Source organism: Lissotriton helveticus, chromosome 1_1 (genome assembly GCF_964261635.1).
Source record: "Lissotriton helveticus chromosome 1_1, aLisHel1.1, whole genome shotgun sequence".
NCBI lineage: Eukaryota > Metazoa > Chordata > Amphibia > Caudata > Salamandridae > Lissotriton > Lissotriton helveticus.
Window position 1 is genome coordinate 1,182,241,478 of NC_136057.1, and position 22,628 is coordinate 1,182,264,105.

At 43.0% G+C, this 22,628-nt stretch overlaps 1 protein-coding gene across 2 annotated transcripts in view; it reads left to right on the plus strand.

The window, feature by feature from the left end:
• Positions 1–7,995: 7,995 nt before the first annotated feature.
• GSAP (gamma-secretase activating protein) overlaps positions 7,996–22,628 on the plus strand; it is a 725,614-nt gene continuing 710,981 nt past the window's right edge. Inside the window, exon 1 of one of the 2 annotated variants that reach the window (XR_013608568.1) lies at positions 7,996–8,215. Coding sequence is in view for 1 of the 2 variants with exons in the window: in XM_078679324.1 (XP_078535450.1) it covers positions 8,119–8,215 (97 nt within the window). In the remaining variant the exon portion in view is untranslated. The remainder of the gene's footprint in view (positions 8,216–22,628) is intronic. The other variant, XM_078679324.1, reaches the window with a different exon arrangement.

The following is a 22,628-nucleotide window of genomic DNA, read 5'->3' on the forward strand; positions in this document are numbered from 1 at the left end:
CAAAAATGGGGTGGTGTGTCTCTTGATCAATGAGACCCATCCATCGCCCTTACTCAATTGGGTCGCACCATCAATCGCTAAGGTACCCATGAACAAATGATAAAGATGGGATCGAGTGCAGTGCAAAAATCAAAAGATGTGTGAGTTAAAAACAAGGGATAAAAGGATCAATAGGCGAAAAACTCTAATGTAATTTGTCCTTTCCCTCAAACAAACAAGAACAATGCAGAGGAAGCAGTCTAAACATATAACTGCATTTACAAGGCCAACATGTTTCAGCCGGTAGGGACAAGATCCCATGGCTTTCTTCAGGGCCAGAGTTCTAAGCATTAGCTACTGCATACATAAAGTGAACGTAACGACAATCTGTAAAGGATATACATAAATAGTCCAAAATCGTGTTCCTCTGTACCAAACGGTGTCTCTTACATCTGTTAACAAGAAACAAGAAATAAATTGTAGTAAGTCCTATCAAAACAGGAAAGACCTGGCACTGGCTTCTACTAATTAAGCCAATTTATTTTACTAATGTTACTCACCTGAATAGTACAGGGAGTGTACCTCACCTCTCCTGGAACCCAGCTCAGGAAAAAGGAGGCTGTGAAGGCAAGGAAGGGGTAATGAACGGAAGGGTGGACAGTACTACTCTATCTCTCCCTCCGATACATAATATAGCCCCTATAACAGTCAAGCTTCACAGAGCCACAAAAAATCCTAAGGGTGGAATAAGTCACAGAGCCCATAAAAGTCCCAGGTTCCCAAGATCCATCACTTAATGTAAAAAACTTTCCTCTAAATATGAGTGTCCTAAATAGGATGGAGCTAAACTGTAGCAGGTTTAGATCTAGGCTAGCAAAAGTTTGACAGACCAAGCCTGGTCTCATATCCCAGAAACATAGGTGAACCAGTCTATGCCACCCCAAAAGAAAAAAGGCCAAGAATAAATCCTAATGAGCCACTAACCTGTCCGGCGTTGTCTCATCGCAGGACCAGAGCTTGGTGGAAGGCAAAAAATGGCTGCCCACAGGAAGCTTATAAAGGAGATAGGGGCGGAGTATCACGTACTCTCACGGGATTCGGTTGAACTACAGAGTGATGTCACAATCCAATGTGTTGTAGTTCACCCAAGAACTACAAGATGACATCATTACGGCCATCTTTATAGTTTGAAATAGTTCAAAAAAAAAAAAAAAGGTGCTTTATTTAACCATAGCGCAAGTGTTTGCAAGCGCGAAATAGTCGACCGAGCTGATGTCTATTTATAAAGATCCATCAAAGTGGTCTCTGATAATGATCCCCAAATGAACCCAAAGAAAGGTAGCCAATGGTTGGAAGGGGGGAGGAGGAAGAGGGGGGCTGAATCATCCGCCCCTCACTTCAAAAACTGAAGTGGTAGAGGGCTGTCAAAACAGTACAATATCGTGCTGTGCCTGCCATATCAGAATAATGATGTTGCTTGTTAGTTCAAACTCACATATAGGCAAACAGTGTGCCAAGGGTACATCTGTAGAGAGCCCTAAAGGACCAAAGTGAAGGTGGGTGACCCTAGACTCAAAGGAAACTGAACCTAATACCTCCCCAGAAGATTCAGTGGTGCAGACTAGAGCACACAGTGTCCCTAGCGAAAGAACTACCTCCATAAAGTGTAGTCTAAGAGAAAGACCCGCAGCTGGCAGCTGCTCTAAACAGTAAAACACAAACAATTGAAGAAGGGTCTGAGGGAAATGTAAAGACCTGCCCAGTTCGTATCCCCCTAACTGTAATCCTAACAACAAAAGAACCGGGGGTCTATAACGGAGCTTCAAGTACTCCGAGCTGCTGCAAAACTCCTACATAAGTGAGTTAGGCGCTAATAGAGCTACATAAGTCTCTATATCAGAATGTGTGCCAGGACAAACCTGTCGAAGGACCTACTGAGATTGTTGGTAAGACCCGTACAGAGATGTGTTGGATTCCCATCAAATAGGTATGTAGATCAAGTGTTCTCATTTGGTCATCCAAAAATGGGGTGGTGTGTCTCTTGATCAATGAGACCCATCCATCGCCCTTACTCAATTGGGTCGCACCATCAATCGCTAAGGTACCCATGAACAAATGATAAAGATGGGATCGAGTGCAGTGCAAAAATCAAAAGATGTGTGAGTTAAAAACAAGGGGTAAAAGGATCAATAGGCGAAAAACTCTAATGTAATTTGTCCTTTCCCTCAAACAAACAAGAACAATGCAGAGGAAGCAGTCTAAACATATAACTGCATTTACAAGGCCAACATGTTTCAGCCGGTAGGGACAAGATCCCGTGGCTTTCTTCAGGGCCAGAGTTCTAAGCATTAGCTACTGCATACATAAAGTGAACGTAACGACAATCTGTAAAGGATATACATAAATAGTCCAAAATCGTGTTCCTCTGTACCAAACGGTGTCTCTTACATCTGTTAACAAGAAACAAGAAATAAATTGTAGTAAGTCCTATTAAAACAGGAAAGACCTGGCACTGGCTTCTACTAATTAAGCCAATTTATTTTACTAATGTTACTCACCTGAATAGTACAGGGAGTGTACCTCACCTCTCCTGGAACCCAGCTCAGGAAAAAGGAGGCCCCGCTCTGTGAAGGCAAGGAAGGGGTAATGAACGGAAGGGTGGACAGTACTACTCTATCTCTCCCGCCAATACATAATATAGCCCCTATAACAGTCAAGCTTCACAGAGCCACAAAAAATCCTAAGGGTGGAATAAGTCACAGAGCCCATAAAAGTCCCAGGTTCCCAAGATCCATCACTTAATGTAAAAAACTTTCCTCTAAATATGAGTGTCCTAAATAGGATGGAGCTAAACTGTAGCAGGTTTAGATCTAGGCTAGCAAAAGTTTGACAGACCAAGCCTGGTCTCATATCCCAGAAACATAGGTGAACCAGTCTATGCCACCCCAAAAGAAAAAAGGCCAAGAATAAATCCTAATGAGCCACTAACCTGTCCGGCGTTGTCTCATCGCAGGACCCGAGCTTGGTGGAAGGCAAAAAATGGCTGCCCACAGGAAGCTTATAAAGGAGATAGGGGCGGAGTATCACGTACTCTCGCGGGATTCGGTTGAACTACAGAGTGATGTCACAATCCACTGTGTTGTAGTTCACCCAAGAACTACAAGATGACATCATTACGGCCATCTTTATAGTTTGAACTAGTTCAAAAAAAAAAAAAAGTGCTATATTTAACCAGGCTCCCTCCCCTAAGCCAATCACAATGCTGCAAAGCAGCATTGGGATTGGTCTGAGCGATGTGACATAGTGCTCAAACAGGGGGGAGAGGGGTGGGCATAGTGCGCATGACTGGTTTGGCGGCCCGAGACAGCCGACCAAACAGTCATAGCACACTTCGGAGTGGGCAAACCACTCTTCCCCTACCCTGCTCCAAGAGCAGAGCAGCCCCGCTTACCCACCCACCCACAAAGCAGCACAAACTGAAAGTTAATATAATTTTATGTTTTTGTTTCTCACACTGCTTGAAAGCAGGTGGGCGACGCTCCTCTGCCATAGAGGAGGAGGTGCCACTGTTATTGATGCGTATTCACGTTTCCCTTAGTGGGAGATTGATCATCGACCACAGATGACAAAGTCATTGGGAGGCTGTATTATATTTTTGCAGCGTGGGGTGTTCCCTACATCTTCAAATCTGACATTGGTACGCACTTCAATAACAAATAGTTTAAGGACTTTCACAGTTGTTTGAATGTCAAGCATCAGAAAAGCACGCCTCTCTGGTGACAAACAAAAGGCGTTGTTGATTGATTTATGGGAACCCTGAAGAATGTGTTTCGGTGCGCTGCGCTTGAGAAAATCAGTCTCAAGTCAGCTTTGTGTCCAGCCCTCTGTGCCTATCTGTCAATTTCCCCATTCTACAACAGGTGGAAAGCCCTGCCACATCGCTGTTTGGGAGAGCCATTGAGACAAAGCTACCTCAATGGGCCACAAACTGAGTACTAGACACTGATGAGATTCATGTCAAGTAAACATTTTGCAAAAGAAAGATGAAGGCCTATGCAGATAAGTGCAGATGCGCTAGGGATCCGGTTTTTGAAGAAGGAGACCGAGTCAACCAAAAACGGAAACGCAAGCCTGATGCTCTGATTGATTCTGATCCATTGAGATTCCTCACAAATAAAGGCATGTGGTGACCATTCAACGTCCCAGAAAGTCCATTGCGAGAGACTCAGCCCATTTCAAACATCTGACTCGATGTTTGTTAGCTCCAGACTTCATAAGTGAAACAAGTCCACATGAGTGCCCAAGTCAAGCATCTGAGTCTTCAGGTATGATGCCAGATGACAGTGTAACTCCTTCACCTTGTACGACTCGATCTGGAACATTGGTGTGAGCCGATCAACGACTGATTAAAGAACTCTAATGTATACAGGGCTGGACTGGCTATAGGGGGCATTGGGTGTTTCCAAAGTTGGCTGGAATTGTGGGGCTGGATTTACAGCTGTGGGGGGGGGCAGTTTTTCAGGGGTGCTGCAAAATAGGCTTGCAGTAACAAAAGCAGCAGTGCTTCGCACTTTCCCTCCCTCAAACCCCTGGGGGCTGGCCCGATAAAACTGCCAGGGCTGCTTTGAGTTTCCAGTCTGGCCCTGATTGTATATATGTCATCAGAATGTTTTAATTAACAAAGGGGGAGATGGAGTGTTGTGAGATCATGTGCAGCAGGACCCTTGTGGTCCTAGGCGGACTTCTTACAAAGTTATCTACTCAGTTGAGGGGTATGTGGGTGTGTCTGGGTGTGGTCAATAAAGCCTATGACGCAGTACGCTCAGTTAAAGGTTGCATGCTGAAGAATAAAGATGTGCATTACTGAGTTTCGTGTGTGGCGTAGTCATTTGCGAGCTCCAGAGCTGGGGTGGATTCTACTATCTCTAAGGAGCGCTTGGTCTAAAATCTAAAAGCCCTTTAAAAGAAGTGTGGCGTATGAAAGTAGCAATGTCATCCAATACATGAGGATTAGGCTTCCATGCCTCACAAAATGCATAACTAAAGCCTTTGTTTATGAGGAGAATACTAACAATTGGTAATCAGAATTATATTTAGCAGTTTGTATGGCACACGTATCCTAGGTCATTAGCAGTAATACATTTAACATAGTTGATGTTAAACCCAAGTAGTATAATGCATTCAAGTTATGAATATTCAATGTGCAGTTGCCACCTTGGAAACAAGGATCGTCAATCTAAACACATGACATGTTAATATTAAATAGCAAAGTTGAAAATAGGTATTGTTATTACCCACCTCGGTGACACTAATTTTACCAACCTGAGAAGGAAGGAAGCTGTGTTGGCCTCAGCACGATTTGAGCCTCTGAACTTCAAGTTAACTCCTAAGCTATATTAATGGTTATATATTGTATCCATGTGTATCAGTAGTTAAACTATCTCAGAGGGTTTGGCCACCCATTGAAAATATGTTTTATTCTGCTAGTGGCAGATTATAGTAGTAAAAATCTCAGGTAGTTAATGTATCTGCTGCAGAGAAGTAGAAGGTTGCTAAGTAGCTTGTCACAAAGATTCAGATAGGACCTGCAATTCAAAATTCCTATGCTGGTAAGGCAGCTCAGTTTGTGATACACAAGGAAGTGACCTGCATGCAATGTGAGTGGCACAAGTTCGAGACCTTGCGTGGAACCAAATTTAACAACTTATGGTTCAAAGTTAGGCAGAGAACTTTCTGCCTTACAAATCAAGATTTGTTCAGATACTACATATGTATGGTGTGCGTGAGAAAGGTTATGAATTGGAATGAATGATATTGAGGGAGTGGAATTGGGTTAGTATTGATATGTTTTTATAGCCAAGGGGATATTTGTTATGAGATTGTAATTGCACTTTTTTTAATATGAATTTTGTACAAAATAATATATGTATCACTGATATAATGGATACAAATATTTTATAAGAAAGTAATTGAAAATGAAAAAGAAATAATGAGGAAATAAAAATACACTGAAGAAATGTTATAAACTAGTCCTGTTGTTGTTGTTGTGTTTGAATAAAATTGTAAGATATAAACAATGTTGGTGAACAAAAATTAGATAGGTCATGAGGGAATTTTTTCTAGTATTGTATTTATCCTTTCTCCTCTTTTCCCTGACCTCAAAGTAACGTTAGAGGGGTCCCCTCCTTCATGTTTTTACAAGTTCGAGACCCTGCAGAACTAATTCAAACGTTCATTCATTCAAAGGTGATAAAATGGTACACTAGATGTGGGTGCTAATCAGTGCATAATTTACCAAAAGAAGATCAGTGCCAGTGCCCTCGTCAGGAGGCCACCTCAGCTTCCACCACCCTTGCCTCTGCCAGTGGTACCAAAGGCACCACGAACACAATGACTAACCATCACAGACAATTCAGACTATCCCAGGCACCCAAAGCTATAACAATGGCTTAGGCTGCAGGTATTAGTCATTTGTTATGCATATTTAATGAATAAACAACTGTTGTTGTGCTCATCTCTAAATTGGATAGACAGCGCACCATGTGGCAGACTGTCATAAGTGCCAGTGTTGACAAATAAGAGCCACTGCCAGCACTGGAAACCACTGGCTCAAATTAAGCACTGGCAGTGCAAAATTCCTAGTTGTCCCACTAAACAAAAGGCTCAACTTACATTATCAAATCAGCACCATGGTCAGAAATGTGTGATTTCAACTGCATCTTCCCTCGGGGATCTGCCACTACGTTCCAGAGCAATTTCTGAAATAATTTGCTCAAATACTAGTGCTCTCTAGAATTGACTATATTGTAACTTTCTCTTGACTGGTCTCTCCAAGACCCATCTCACCTCCCTCGAAATCGATACGGCCAAAGGGAATGACCACATCTCACCTATGCTGGTCACTCGCCGATGGCTGCCCTCTGAAGTCAGAGCCATATACAAGATTGATTGTATCACCCATCAGGACCTAAACATATCAACTCCCTGTTACCTGGTGGACACACTTAAGGTTCTGGAGGACCTAGACTATTGCGAAATGCTGAAGTACTGTTGCTAAAACCCAACCTTTAAAAATGAACGCCTCATGACACAATCCTTCTCAGGAAAAGAGACTAGAATATGAAATTCATTACCTCCAAACCTACGCACCAACACCTCACTGGCGACCTTCAAAATGGAACTGAAAGCCCTTCTCCTTCAAAGACAAACTAGCTAAAGACACCTTAGCTGACCTCTCCAGTGGGAACATGCTCTCTCACTTCCATGGCATAGATCTTGCGATGTTCTACTCCACTTATATTTCATTGTGCCCTGCCCGGAACATGGCACCAGTGGACAATCTATTCACTGCTGCAACTCATACTACCTACTTCTCAAACAATTTTAATTCTGTGCTTTTTGTAATGATTTACTATTTTGTAATTTGGGACCTTGTTTAAAGATCTACGCTTGTCGTAAACTGTTACTTTGCAAATCTGGACCGTATGTAATGATCTATGTGTATTACGAAGTACTGTAGCAGCATACATATAAAAATAACTATTCCTTTACAAATTAAGCGCGGTTTATTAATAGTTTAGGTAATACATTTAATGTAGTTCCAGTCTGTATTTTAAATGTTTGTTTCAACCTAAAAAATGATCAGATTGTGAGGATTTTCCTTTCTCTTTCCTGTCTTGGCAAGAACACACCGGTTAGACTGGTCAGGTGGCACCGGTCCGTTGTATTGTTGGTGACATGGTGTCATCCAGTAACTTTAACGAGGAGGTAAGTAAAAAAGATTTAGAATACTCATTTTGGCTAAACCTGACAAGTTTTCTTAAAGGAGTAGCATCTGTGTGCCTGAATCGCGACAAGTAAACTTTCCTTGGCGTGGCAGCTCACAACTCATCTATACGTCTCAGGTGTCCGTTCCTTCCTGTGATTGGGGCCGGAGTTTGACCGACACCGAGCTGCGCCAATGGGCGGCGGGGGCGTCTAGTTGACACTGTTTTTGCTCCGCAATAACACCGAAGCAAAACGAAAGTATCCACTGGCAGCGAACAGAGTGCGGCGCTCCTGGACGTGTGATTGCCAGGCGCCCGAGGCCCCGGGAAGAGGCAGCAGGGAGCCGGGCTGAGGCTGAGCGCTGCGTCCGCCATGGCGCTGTTGGAGCTGCTCACTACCTTTGATTTCCAGAGGGACGTGCTGCCCCTGCTCCTGGAGCCGGGGACCGACGGCCGGCCGCAGCCCTCAGGTAACAGGACACTCTCATGACAGGCGGTAGTCTTAGTTGACAGTCGGATGGATAGAGCTTAAATGTAAAATAACCGCCCATTACTCAATTTCATGCGTGTCACATTTAACATGGACTGGATTTTAAGTCAGCCGCCAAAAATGCATTCTGGGACTTATAGTTTTTAATATCCCACTAATAGTTGTTGATGGGCGGCCACCGTGTATGACGCCCTCAGGCAATACTGGCTTTTCGCAACTTGTAGTTTCGCTTTTTACGCTATAAATATGGACAGCTTGCAAAGTAACGTTGGCTTTAAAAGCCAGGGCTGTCTGGAAGTGTGTCCGGCGTGATTCGGCTCACTTGACTTGCACGAATTTAAGCCAACTTTAACGAGGAAACGTGGAACTACCTTTTCCAGGCTGCTAAGTGGTATTGGGTGTTCAACTAAGCCTGCAGAAGATGTGACACTTGACAAGTCGTGTTTTATTTTCCTCATAAATACTGTACCTGAGAGAGAATGCTCAGGAAAGATGGAACAAGCAGTTGGAGCATGCAGTTGGCTTGGCTACAAATCCAGGACACATACGACATGCGAAGGGGTGGGGGCCGGGGGCCGCCCTGCTGCTTTCTTCCTGATATGATACAAAGGGCTCTCAGTGGTTAGAGTGGCCACGCTCCAGTGAACACAGTTTACATTGTAAAACGCAGGAACCCCGCGCCCTTTAGGATTTCCTTGTTACGTTTGCTTTCCGCATCCCTTCCGTGCGCGCGGGGTGTCATTTATCGAGGTCTGAACAGTTCAGAGTGAACCTTTAAAGGCCAGTTCTGCGTCCATGGGGGCCCCGCCCACAGTGTTTAGTGGTTTCAGGATTACATTCATGCTTTACTCAGAATTCGTGTACATTTCGAAATTGCAACATACTTCCTTACATCATGTGAGTTCTTACGTGCAGGGGTTTTTAAAGGATAGAAATGTGTGAAATTACAGCGGCCAATCAGGGTAGACGTGGTGAAAAGGCTATCTTTTAAACGTCGTATGGGAGATGCTACTAGTAGGGATGCATGGTGTGAGAACCAGGACAGTGCCTGCAGCCTGTAGAGCGCGTGCTGCTTCAGGACTGTGCAAATTAAAATACCTCGGGGTGCTACATGCCGCACGTTCCTGTGAGGATGACGTCGTCTCTGAGAACGCCGATTTTGGGCTACAAGTAACTGTCTACTAGTGTCGTCTGCTGGTACATACAGCAGCTGTGGTGGTTGGGCCAGAAAAAAAAACAGCTGGGGCACGGGTCCCATTTGCAAGGTGCCCCTGCTTGTTCCATAATGCTTCAAGTTCTCCCAGTAATCCTGGCAAGTCAAGAGGATAACACATTGCAATACCCGGGCCCCTTTAGCGGTGCTTCCTTGCTTAATTCCCCTTGGGAACATCCTATGCCTTTCAAGACTTGCTATTTTTTAATTGTTTTATTTGAAAGGTTTTATACAGCGCAAACATAACCCATCAGGGTATCGGAGCACTGTGCATGAAAGCAAGCAATTTAACCAGGAGAAGAATGAACAATAGCTCAGGTCATGGGAGATACACAGCAGTATAAAATGCATTGTAGGACAACCCTTCGACTTCTTTTTAGAAGGATAATCCACAACTTTTCTGAAACCATAAAGGATTGATTGATACCATAAAGCATTGCAAAGGGGTTACAGCGTTTAAGAATATCACTGCCCTGAAGATGGTCTGACTGAATAATATCACACAAGACCGAAACGTCGACGACTATACCCATCTCCTTACCACTGTTTATTACACAAGTGATCTTTATTTAAGAAAAATAAGCGTCATTTGTCTTTTATATGTATTTGGTTTGGGTTGGCACAAATGATATATAGGAATAAGTAAAACTCTCCATATTCATTTGTCATATGCACTGTTTTGATACATGTACCCTTTCAACCTCATTTATTGCATTTATATAAAATTCTTTTTCTTAATATCATAAAGTTCCATTGTTGCTTCCTTTTCTATATTTCATAAGTCATTGATATTTGCATAAATATTTTGCAAACTATTGCTACAAATATCAATTAAATTGAGACAGACATAGAAGGACATACATATAGTCTGTCATTAGAGATTTATTCTTCAAAACAAAATCTCTTGTAGGCACTCTTTTAAATACAACAGTATGTGTTTTAGGCAATACTGAAAATGGAAAATTGTAACAGGCAGAGTTATTGTTCCATGTATAATACATTCAGTAGCTGGTTTCTCTGCTACCGTAAATGGCAATCTTTCCAGTTTTTCAATGCTCAGCACCATATAGTCTGTTCCCCCTTTGTGCCAATTTGATCTGTTTATCAGTGGGATTGAATTCTGAAAACGGTGACTTAGTATTGATTAAACACGAAGGCACATAGCCTGAACGAAGGTTTTGCAACGTCCAGCCTAGTAGCATGATAGAATGTAATTGCGACTGACCATGTTGCAGCATGACCAAGTCCTGTTCCATGATGTCAATGGCAGAAGACACTATGCTGTCCAATGAATATATTCCGGACGACAGAGTCGTTAACCCATTGTCAACTACAGAGAGAGTTTTCTCTAAATTAATATGATCAATTTCTCATATTCGTTCTGCAGTCTCTGCTTGCGTAATCTTCCATGCTTCATTATAAGCAGCATGATACCGGCATATATAAAATGTTTTTGAAGCGGTTTTCTTGGTCCTAGCAAGAATTCCCTAAGATCAGCGCCATCTTTAAGTAAAGATAAGTGTTTCTTTACATCCTTAAGTGTAGATCTTTGTAGCCAATCAAGGCAGAGCTTCCCTACACTGTACGTTGTTACTATTCCTGGATGCTGTCTTTGAACATATCTCAGGTCTGGCCTATTGAATGTGAAACCCTGTGTCTTTTTCAGGAATCTTTGTTCAGGAATCTATCTTGACAGTTCTTTGTGTCTGTGGGCCAGATCAACCAATCTGGATCTGTTCTGTTGTGATGCAAAATAGTATGTACGTCGACTTCCCCCGCTGAAGTGTTATCACTCTCAGGTGTAGGTGTAGGTATGGATGGATTGTTCATGTCTTTGATCTTGGCTAACCCAAAGCAAGACGTCTGTTGAACAGTGTCATTCAAAAACATAATTTGCTCAGGGATGATGCAGGCTCTAAATAAAGCTTCTACCCCCTGTACTTGCCAATCTTTTGTACCCCAGACAGTTTTTGTCTTAATGTTGTGTTTCCAAAAGTCGAAACTTAGTTTAGACAGTTGGGCATAAAAGACTGCAGAATAAATCTGTTTATATTGGCCAACATACTTTCCAGTCCTGTTTTGTTAACATTTCTAAAGTAAAACGATTCTGCATTTGATACATTGAATCCTGAAAAGTATGGAAATCTCATAGCAAATGTTCTTGAGCTACCCTTTGATGGCGTAGGACAATGTTCCCATTGGTTATACATTAATATATTTCTAGGATTTGCAGATTTGTGCAAGAAATGATGACCATAATGATTATAACTATACATTTGTTCATAGTCTGATGAACCTTCTAAATATTCGTGAATACTGCAGACATTTCTAAGTCTGACATCATATTATTAACAGTCTCGAAGTCCCAATCATTTGAAAAGGTACTAGATGAAACAGTCACTTAATGAAATCTTGAATAAGTGTGGAATCTTCAACAGCTCCGACGTGACAAAAATTTCATAATCTGTTTTGTTCCAAGGTATACCACCAGATATAGGAACAGCTGTGATGTTCACTGATGACAAGTCTCTTTGTTCACGATGGCATGATTTGTGTGGCTTGAGGAGTAAGTTAACGTTCTTACTTGCTGTGTCCATTTTGACATATCTTCCATTCATCAGCATACCCTGAGTTATTACCAGAGTCAACCAAAGTAGAAGAAAAAATATTCCCAACACAATCCAAAATTCAATCCATGGTGAAACCAGATAAGTCTTTTCCAGGTGATGAAAAAGGTCTGTTGCTTGTACTTTGAAAGTTCTTTTTGCTGGCGTTGTTTCAGGTTCGCTGGGATCCTCAGAAAACGTATCAAAGTTAATGAAATAGCCAGAGGTCATTCTGTCAATTGTTGGGATTGCTTCAGGATTCGTTGAAATCGCTGGAACCACTTGATCGCTTGTTACTTCATTTTAGACCGGTGCTACTTCGTTGTAGACAGGTGTTACTTGATGAACTGTTATTTGGGTCTCAAAAGGTACAAGTTCATAGCTTTGTTGCATACTCCTTTTCACACTGCAGATTCCTCAAAGGTGATGAGTCTCTCAGTTTGCACATCTTGGATTGTAGCTTGAAGTGTGCGTCTGCTACATTGGCGGAGTCCACTTGGCCTACTGCTTAGTATCGGCCACATAGTGTAGTTTTATCAGGTCCATGGACACAAACCTGTTCTCCTTTTTTACCAGCAAGGGGCGGCAGTAAAACTGTTCTTGATCCATGGGTTGCTAGGACAGGTACTGGTTGTCTGTAAGAAGGCCCAAATTCCTTCTTGTCCGCGACCTTTTCTCTGACTAGATCACCAAGCTTTGGGATCCAGACAGGCCTTGCTGGGACGGTTGGCTTTTCCCCAGTGGTGGTTGGCTTTAGGAACACGTTGCTTTGTTTCCTTCTTAGTTCATTTAAGTCCTGTAAAACAGCCAAACGATCTTTGATATCAAATGTATTTTGTTCCACCACTGATGTCTGACCATCAAGGTCCGCGACCAACATTCTTGTCCCAAAAAGGACCTCCTATGGAGTGATACCCCCTAGAGAACTTCTTAGCAAGTTATTAAGACTACGTTGGACACTTATTCGATGTTTGACCCACCCGTCACCCGAACCTAATATTCTAGCTGTTATAGATTGCTTTATGTCCCGTTTTTTTCTCTCCACAACCAAATTTCCCTCAGGATGGAATGGACTAGAATACTGCAATGCAACGCCCAAATTGGCCATGGCCTCCTTGTAAGCTCGAGAGCTAAACGCAGGACCCTGGTCAGAATGTAGTGTGCTGATTGCGTATGTGCCGATAAAGACTTGCAAATCTTTTATAACAGTTTGAGCGTCAGCCGAGCGCTGAGGCCACATCCAAATGAACCTTGAACACTAATCCACTGTGACCATGATATATGTATAGTTACCATCCCTTTCTAAGGGACCGCAGTGGTCCAGGTAAACACATGCTAATGGTTTATCTGAAATTAACAGGGGCGTCTGCGCAGGACGTTTCACAGTAGAGACTTTCATCTTTTGGGATATTTCACAGTCCAAGACGTAGTTTCTAGTTTCTGGTCTGTTTCCTCATGGGTGGCCACCAGTATCTCTGTTTTAATAACGATACTGTGGCGGAAACACCTGAAAGAGCAGAGGTGAGCCCTTCATGTGCTGCTAGGATTAGTCCTAATCTATGTTCCTTGTTTGGAATTACCCTATCCCCCACTCCAGGGATTCGAGCAAACGGAACATTGTTTGTATTAGTTATATATGAGTATTTGAGTGGAAACCCATTAGGTAACACTGCCCCGCTGCCTTTGCATGTAGCATTGACAGCCAGCATTATTTCGCTGTCTATTTTTGTTTTTGAACGAGTGATTGCAGCTACGGAAGCCGTTTGCACAGCTGCCTTGGCGGCTTCATCAGCCAATGAATTCCCCTGGACGTGAACGTCATCATGTTGATGACTCCGCGTATGTATCACGTGAGTGTTTTGTAGTCCTTCTCATAACTGAACTACTTGTTCCCAAAGCGTTTTATACTTGATTGTGCCACCTTTTGCATCTTTGAAACCGTTTTGAAGCCAGTTTTGCAAGTATTCATTGTAAGATTGAACACAATAAAACCAATCGCACACTATGAGTGTGGGGAATTCGCGATCCGTATTCTCAAATGCCATCTTGAATGCTTGTAGTTCAGCTCGCTGAGCTGTACAATCTCCTAAGGATTGAATTTTTAGTGACCATTGGTCTAAATTTGCCATCGCGCCAACTACCTTTAACAATCGCGCACGCCTCATTATATGCTTGTTTACCCCCCGTAGCGGGTTGAGCTGATCCGTCAGTATAAATTGTACATTCATACTGGTCAAGAGGCAGAATTTCAGTAGGCAGAGGACATTCTTGTTCGTATTGTAGAAATGCTTATGTTTATAAATAAGGATCAAAAACGTATTCAACATCTGTTGCAGCAAGAGAATTAACCCATTGTATCCATCTCGGATGTAAAGGTTTAACATTTGGAATGCTCTCTTTTGTCACTGACTCTAAGGCAGGTACAGGTACCATAATGCGCTTCCCCTGTGCGAGGGCTCTTTCTTTTGCTACAGCGGTTTGAACAGCTGTCGGAATTTTTTCTGTAGAAGCGAACTTCATTTCTGCTTGTGTATACAAATGTGATTTGTATGCTATTGGTATTTTTTCACCTTCGTTAAAAGTTAAGTAAGTGAATCCGCATTGTCCTGGAATGATCCGGATCACTAAGTTGCGTAGATTTACGCGTGTTTGCAAATATTTTGTTGTTAACATGTCTGTTTGGAGTGAATGCAAAATTTCTGTGTGCTTTTTTGTCCAATTTACTATTTTAGATTCAGGTTTGATTAATTCGTAGAGAGGTTTAACCCTTTCTGCGTAATTTAGAATGCGAGTTCTTCCAAAGTTCAGGAAACCTAGAATCAACTAAGTTTTTCAGCGTTTTTGGTGGTTGGAGCAGCGCACACTTTTCTAAAAAGTTGGCTGCCAGGCTTTTGTCTTAACTTGATAATTCATATCGTAGGAAAAGGACGTTGAGATGGGCAATTCTTGATTTCTTAAAATTGAATTTGTACTCCTCAGAGGCGAACCCTGATATAATGGTGTTCACCCTGTTCCAGTGCCTACCCAAGTCTTCTGTTGTTCGAATCCCTCCTTCTGACCGGCTCCCAATGGATCGATGGGCGGGCGGGGGCGATGCGGCCAGGCGCTCCAGTGCTGCTACGGCGGGCGGGGCCGACGCGTCCAGGGGCTCCAGTGCCGCCCATCGCCTCGTGTACGCCATCAGCAAGCGGAGAAGCGGGCGCGGCCAAGAACACTCTGCGCCTGCGCGGAAGTGCGTGCGGCCGCCTGACGTCACTTAGAGGCAGAACCTTACGGTAGGCAGTATCTTGTTTTTCTTTGACATCGAGGAGCCCTGCGTTTGGATCCTTACATTGAAAATGCCTTTGATGGTGGGCGGAATGTTTTGGAAGGCTCGTCTCTCCTTCCTGCCTTTTCCCCTGCAGCGAAGGAATCCTTATACACGCGCTTCATCAAAACTGCAGGCGCATGCTGTGGCTTGTTGGTGGCTCTGACTGTAATGAGACTTTATTGGATGCATTCACCTCTCTGGAGTTTGCATTCCCTGGAATTGCTTCAGTCCAGAATATGCCCTTGATGAAACTTGCTAATGGCATGCTTGATTCACCCCTGTCGCTTGGTCTTCTGCTCCTCATAAAGTATAAAAGAACTGGCAGTTTGTGTCTGTCCCAGCCCAGATTATTTGTCCGTGTCTTTGGCAGAACGTATTTTTGTTTTAGAGGGTGTTTGTTACTCGCCATTCTTGGCGCAGATCTTTTTCACAACTGTTCAGGCTTCGTTGGCCTGGTTTCGAAAGCAGTTGTATCAATCTCGCAAGCACATGCACAACTGTAAATCATTATAAAAAAACATTTTAGAAAAACGGCATTTGTTCTTTTCTTGCGTTCTTTATATTCTCTCTGCTTTTTAGCCAACACATGTATTATCGTGACTGGGTGTACCCCACGACTTCCACAGGGCTGTCTTTCCTGTAATATAGCTCGTTGGTCGCATGCTTAATTCCGGTTTTACTTCCGTCCCGGATATTAGCTGAACAATCTTTAAGGCATATCAGTGTTGCGTGGTCCTGCGGTCCTTCTTCATAAATCATTGTATGTTTATTATTCCAAATTCATAATCGTGCCAATCATGGCTTCAATATCCAAGTATTACTGCGAGTGACCGTCTTCTCTTTTGTAGTGTTCACAATTGCTTTTAAAGTCGAGTGTGTATCGGCGAGTACGCTCTACACTGTAATCACAGGTTTTATACGGGGAAGGGCGAATCTCCCTACCCTTGACAGCAACGCAACATATACAAGAATTAGTGAAAACCACGTGAGATACTGGGTGAGCGCCAAAGAAACCCCAGCAATGTTCACCCCAACAGGAACTATGTTTTGAAAGCAGCAGTAGGAGTTGCAGGAAAAGCTAGCCAGAAAGGCTGGGCGCATTGGAAAGGCAGCGGACTGCCATAATGCAAACTTTGACAGGTCTATGGTGTTCATCAGTGGCATTGCTGAGGAAAAGGGACGGGGGAGCTTGGGAAGAGTCCAATGGCCCACTGTAAACGTCTCCACTTGTTATGCCCCACCACCAGCGACCGCTGTAGCCAGCAAAACCAGCATTGGCAATGCAAATAGGTCTCCGCTTTGCTTCTGCAATGTGTGAAGCATGACTAAAGGTATTTTTTTTAAACCTTTGATGTGACTTCCCACAATTTTGTAGGCATGTGCATCTCGCATGTGCGCACCTGCAAACCAATGTTTTTTTTGTTAGTTTTGTATTCTCCTTTTCCATCTTTAGTTGCAGTTTAATGTTGAATCTGTAATATAGAATAAAATTCGCAAAGTTTTTTGGGGGGTGTTTAGGGGTGGAAGGACCACTGGGTGGGGGTTGTTAAAATGGCTAAGCAACACAGGTAAGGTGGTGGGGGGGCACCAAAGCAACACTCTGGAGGGGGATGCAAGAGCAACAGGGTTAAGGTGGGAGTGAAAGTTACACAGACGTTGAGGGTAAAAGCGACATGAAGGGTGCGGGTAGGTTTGAAGCCATGGGTAGAAGCGCAGACAGGTGCAAGAGGGAGGAGGGCAGGAGAAGCAGTCTGACAACAGAGCAACACTAAGTGTAGGGGGAGAGACCTACTCTAGGTAGGCAGCTCGAAAATGCACACAGTCTAATGAAGTGCTTCACACAAAAGAAAAATATAGTGCCTGAAAAGTGAGCAATGAAAGCAGCAATGCCAGCCTATCCAAGATATTGTAAATTGGTCATTCTCAGCGGGGGGATAAACACAAGCTTGACAAGCTGGGACACAAATAAGAAGTAGGCAAATGTGTGACCAGGAAATCCATCCAATAAGCAATGGTCAGCCTCCAAGCCCCTTAGAGCTTATGTTCTTTGTAGGCCACAAAATACCTCCTAACACAGTGCACATGCTGCTTAGTAGGCATGACCTAAAAAAACACTGCCTTCACTGCCTGGGAAAAGTGATGTTGTTCCTGTTTACATTTCCTGATTTTTAGGTCTCGACTTAAAGCATTGCTTTAGCAATGCTCGTTTTTGTTGATTTCTAGTAAGCGATCCGGAAAGTCTGCCATGGGCGGATTAGCCACAGTTCATGTGAGAAAGGCGTGTGCACAAACCAGCCACGTCACACACCACCATTTTCCTGCCTCGCATCAGACTTGAAAGGCTGCCGCTCCCCCGCTATTTTAGCTCTGCTCCCACCAATTTGGCGTTTTGACTCACTAACTTTTTGTACACAGGTGCACATCTTATCATCTTGGCTGAATTTACAATCGTGAGGTATACATACATTAAAGTACATTTATCAGTGGGTGGACTCCTAAAATATATACTTGTTCAAGGAGGCGAGGGCACCCCGTTTGGTGCCAAGGACCGACATGACATATTACGGCATCCATCTCATTATGTCAGAGCTCTATTAATCAAACTCATTAATTGTTATAATTCGGTAGGAAGTCGTTGTTTCAGGTTTGGAAAGCACCGCGAGCCTCTGCATACCTAGAAACGCAAATGTAACAAAAAGGTTAATATTTCACTTCTGTTATTGGATTTTCGTCACAATAAAATACACTGAACATAATCTTCACAAGTTATTTACAAAACTTTAAGCTAGTGCCATTATAAATTACAATAACTTTCATTTAAGTATTAATTATTGAAAAAAATTTAAAAGCCATTGTTTGTAATATCAACACATGTAAGTCACGTAAATACAACACATATTGCATTACAAATGCTATAGGTGTCACATTTGCGAAAGTTATAACTATTGGCATTGTAAATGACAAAGCTATTAATTTCCGTTTAAAAAAACAAACAAAACATAAATAAAAAAAAAATCGTTTACAATACCAATAGCTCAAACTTTCCTAATGCGAGACCTATTGCATTGCAAATGCTTGTTTAGCTTCTTGCTAAACTGGGTACTGCCTTTGTGCAGATGGTTGATTTTTTTAACTGGATTTTGTGGTGAGGAGAATCCTCATCCCATCCTACATGATTTTTGTATAATGCAGGAGCTTGGGCTACTGCCCATTTCCTGGCATAAGTATATTTTAAATGAATTGGAATATGATTTGAGAAGGCTGGCATAATGATGTCTTTGCCATGTGGGCACTCCCTGACAAATTCTGGTAGCCAGTCTTGTTCAGCTAGAAGAATGACATAATCCTTAGAAAGTCGATCCCAAAAGAGTGCTTTTATTTTTCTTGGTATGTCTCACTTCATCCGGAGTGTTATTTCATATAACGTATGTGGAGAACTAACCCTGGTATCTGCAGTTTCAACTTGAATGTATTCATTCAAGTCTACTGTCTCCAGAAGATCCTTCAGGTTCTGGCCAGCTATTGTGACTTCTGCTGTGCTGTCCAACATTGTCTGAGTCCATTCTCCGTTCTTGAGTTGTGTCCTCAAGATCCTCGGCATGTCTGATTTTTAGACCTGCTACCTACGTGTTGTTCGTCTTTGGACTTCACGTGTTCTTCTTTGTTTTCTGACCGTCCTCTTCTTTTGGATTTCTGTGATGAAGTCTGAAAGGTATGAGAGGAACGTGTATCAGTATCTTGATATCTATCAGGTTTCTCAAATGATCCCTATTCCTGAGGTTGTACCTCCTTTCAGAGGGCTCCTTTTGAGGAGACCTACCTCTGGAATGAGAACGCTTCTCTTTAGAAGTTTGTTTGCTGTTTTCTCACTTTTTTAGAAGGAGTAGGAATCTTTTTAGTAAAGACCTTTTCAGGACTTTCAGACAGTTGTGGTTTAACTGGTTTACCACCCAAACTGTCTCTGCCTAATTCTTCATAGGATTTTTCAATTATTCTGGCTAGTTCCTTTGGTTGCTCAGTTACATCAAATTCCCTTAACTTCTGGCAGATCGCCATTGATGCTGCTTCTCCTTTAATATTAGCTAATATTATTGTCGAGACCTGTCTTTCAGTAGTTTCATACCCAAATTTAAAGCAGCCTCTGCTCCGTATTCGTTTTGAATCTGTTTCAGGACATCTGGTATACCGCCATGGATGGAACACCATGTGTTTTAGTGTAGATAGCAGCAAAGACTGTACCCCTAGTGGTGCAGTCCTCCAGATGTGGTGTGATCCCCATTGGTAGACAGATTGTTAAAATTCTGTGTTTCTCATGAGGGCTAGTATTAGAAAATATTTCTTTGATCTGAGTAATTTTTTGAGCTATCCAGAATGGAATTTGTTCATGTTTTGTTGGTACTTTACCCATGACTGGGTCTAAAGTCTGTGGTGTGATTTTCAGTGTATTCCCCTGGTGAGAGATATGTTGTGGAATAACTACTGGTGGTTGGACTGTAAAAGTCTGCATGACATATTCAACCAATTGTCTGTAAATTTTGATTAACTCTTTGAGTTGAGTTAGTAACTCTTCATCTGACATTTCTTCAATGTCAGGATGTGGTGTATAGCCGGCTAAAATCGGCCATGTTGCTCCTGGTCTACTGTGGGGAGGGGAACAGACTCATGGACACAGGAACTGTGGGTAAGGAGGGTTTTATTGTTTTAACACCCGTGCGCAGCCACCCCGTCACATCTACCTAGTGGACCGAGCCTGGTAATGTGATTTAAATGTTTTAGGGCGCCTTTCAACCAGACCTCATGCTCCTGGTATGTTAGTAGAATTTCAATATCCTCTAAAGGAATGTATTCCTCTGGTGGATATATGCCATGAATCAAGCCTGCAGTGGCCCACCCAAATGCACCATTGGCCCACCCAAACAAAAATTCCTGGAGCCGGGCCTGATTGCAACAATTGCGCCAAGTACATCATCTGAGAGACTGTCTCTTGGTTTCCTCTGGACCTCGTGCACAAGGCCTAACTAAGTGGATAGCGACCACGTTAATTTTGGCATTCAGTTTATCCCCCTCTCCCTTCTGTCTATCATGGGAGAGCCTCGCGCGCCCAAGCAGTGCAGTTCGGCTTGAACCTTTCCAGGGTTGTTAGGAGGGTGCGGTACAGACGGGGGTTTGGATGCTTTGGGTTTCTCCATCATTGTGGGGCTAGATTTCCGTTCACTGGTTGCAGGCAGCCTATGAGACGGCACTAGGCCAATGGCAGGTGTCAGTGGAGCTCAGTGTGACACTGCATGCAAACCTGTATTAGTTTGTTGTATTTACGTGTGGGTGCCCCTGCAAAACGTTGCAGATAGTAAACAGCGTGGGTGGTGGCAGTACCAGCAGCCAATAAGGTGCGCCCCGTTTTGTTTGATGTGGGGTGTGAGGGAGGGGTAAGGAGGGCATAAATGTGTTACATTAATGAAAAATACGGGTCTGGGATGCAGCCCACACATGAGTTGCCAATGCCCTCGCTGCCACCGTGGCACCATGCAGCCCCCATGTAGGTGGCACTGACACTTCCCAGCAAAACGCTGAGCACAGCCAATGTCTGGACATTTCCTCCCCGCTGCCTCATTCCTGGGCACTGCTCCCGGCTCGGTCTCTCCCCACTCCGTGTCTCTGCATTCACCATAGTTCAGCAGTTTAGTCCGGGCGGTGAGGACCGCAACGCCAGGCTCAGCCACCCCCAGCAAGCAGCTGAAAGCTTCGAGAACCGCGTGCACTGTTCGGCCGGGGACAGCGCAGGAAGTGCCCCAGGCAGCACCACCGCTTTGATTCCCGATACGGTGGTGGGCGAACTCGCCTGGGTGTCGGTGCTTAATTTGTAAGGCCAGGGCCTTTGTCAGGAGGCCACTGCAGCTTGCAGCTTGCATGCCAATGAGAGTACCAACACGAATACTAACCTTCACACTCCTAGAAGTGCGACAATTAAGACTATGTCAGGCCCTCATAGCCATAAGAATCGTTTGGAAGGCAGATATTGATAATTTTTTATGTATTTTGAATTAATAAACAACTATCGTTGCACATTTCTAAATAGAGCAAACAGCACCACCATGAGGCAGACTGTAAAAATTGTTGGTCTTGAAAATTAAGTGCCGGTGTTTACCATTAGTTGCCGGTGGCGTGCACCGGGAACCACTGAACATACAGACACCACTGTGTCTCGTGCAGGAATGCACTGTTCAAACGTGCTCAGGTGCAAAAAGTTTTGTAACACTCTTTCAAATCATATATCTCAATGTGAACATATACCATTAAATCTTCATGAATTCCACTTTACCAAATATTAAAAGAAAGAAAGTTTAACATGCTGTAGAATTCCTTGTTTGTTTACTGTAATTTATAACAGTGCATGATTTTTCAAGTCTTCTATGATTGTTTTGCAAACATATTAACAATTGATTCTCATTGAAAATACGGTTCAAATATTCCTGACAAAACATCTAGCTAATACAAAAACAAGACAGCAATTTCATCTGTGCTTGCGTCGGTTCCCAATGCATTTCGATGCCTCTGCATCTTCGTCAGGGGAATTACTGTATGAAAAGAATAATAATTCTTTGAGAGTTGTAACAATGTATCCCTATGTAATCACTTATCAATATAAACACATATCTTATAAACTCCAGTGCACATTGTGCCTGTAAAAATAAAATACATTCTCTGCTATATCCATGCATACCAGCTGCCCAAGCAATAATATGACAGTTCCTACTGTGGTATACCCTATACATGCCATCAAGTCCAGACTAGTGCAATCAACGTATGTGTGACATGACTCCTAAAACAAAAATCTACATTATTGAAAAAGTGAATAAACGTACCCTCCAATCGGGTACTGTTGCTTATATCCAAATTCCGTGAAATGAACGGCTTATCCTGTAAACCAAAAACGAAGCTAGCATGAATCTGTCTGTCCGTGTAGAATAGCCTCAGATATCTAACATCAACATAGCAACATTAACTACTCACTTCCTGCTTTCAAAGCGTGTGGGCACGAGCCTTCTGTTTTCACTGTTCTACCTAAGAAAACGAAAAACACGTTTTACTAAATAAGTGTGTGTAGTCCAGTTACTCCAAAAGCATTACTATCCGGTCTTCGTGATCCGGTTTACTCTGTAAAATACCTTGAAAATTCTTCCGCCTTGTAAACACTGTCTTCCCCGTTCACTCCAACGTGTAAAAAAGCGCCGAGCTACAGCGTGTCATGACGGGATGAGATTTA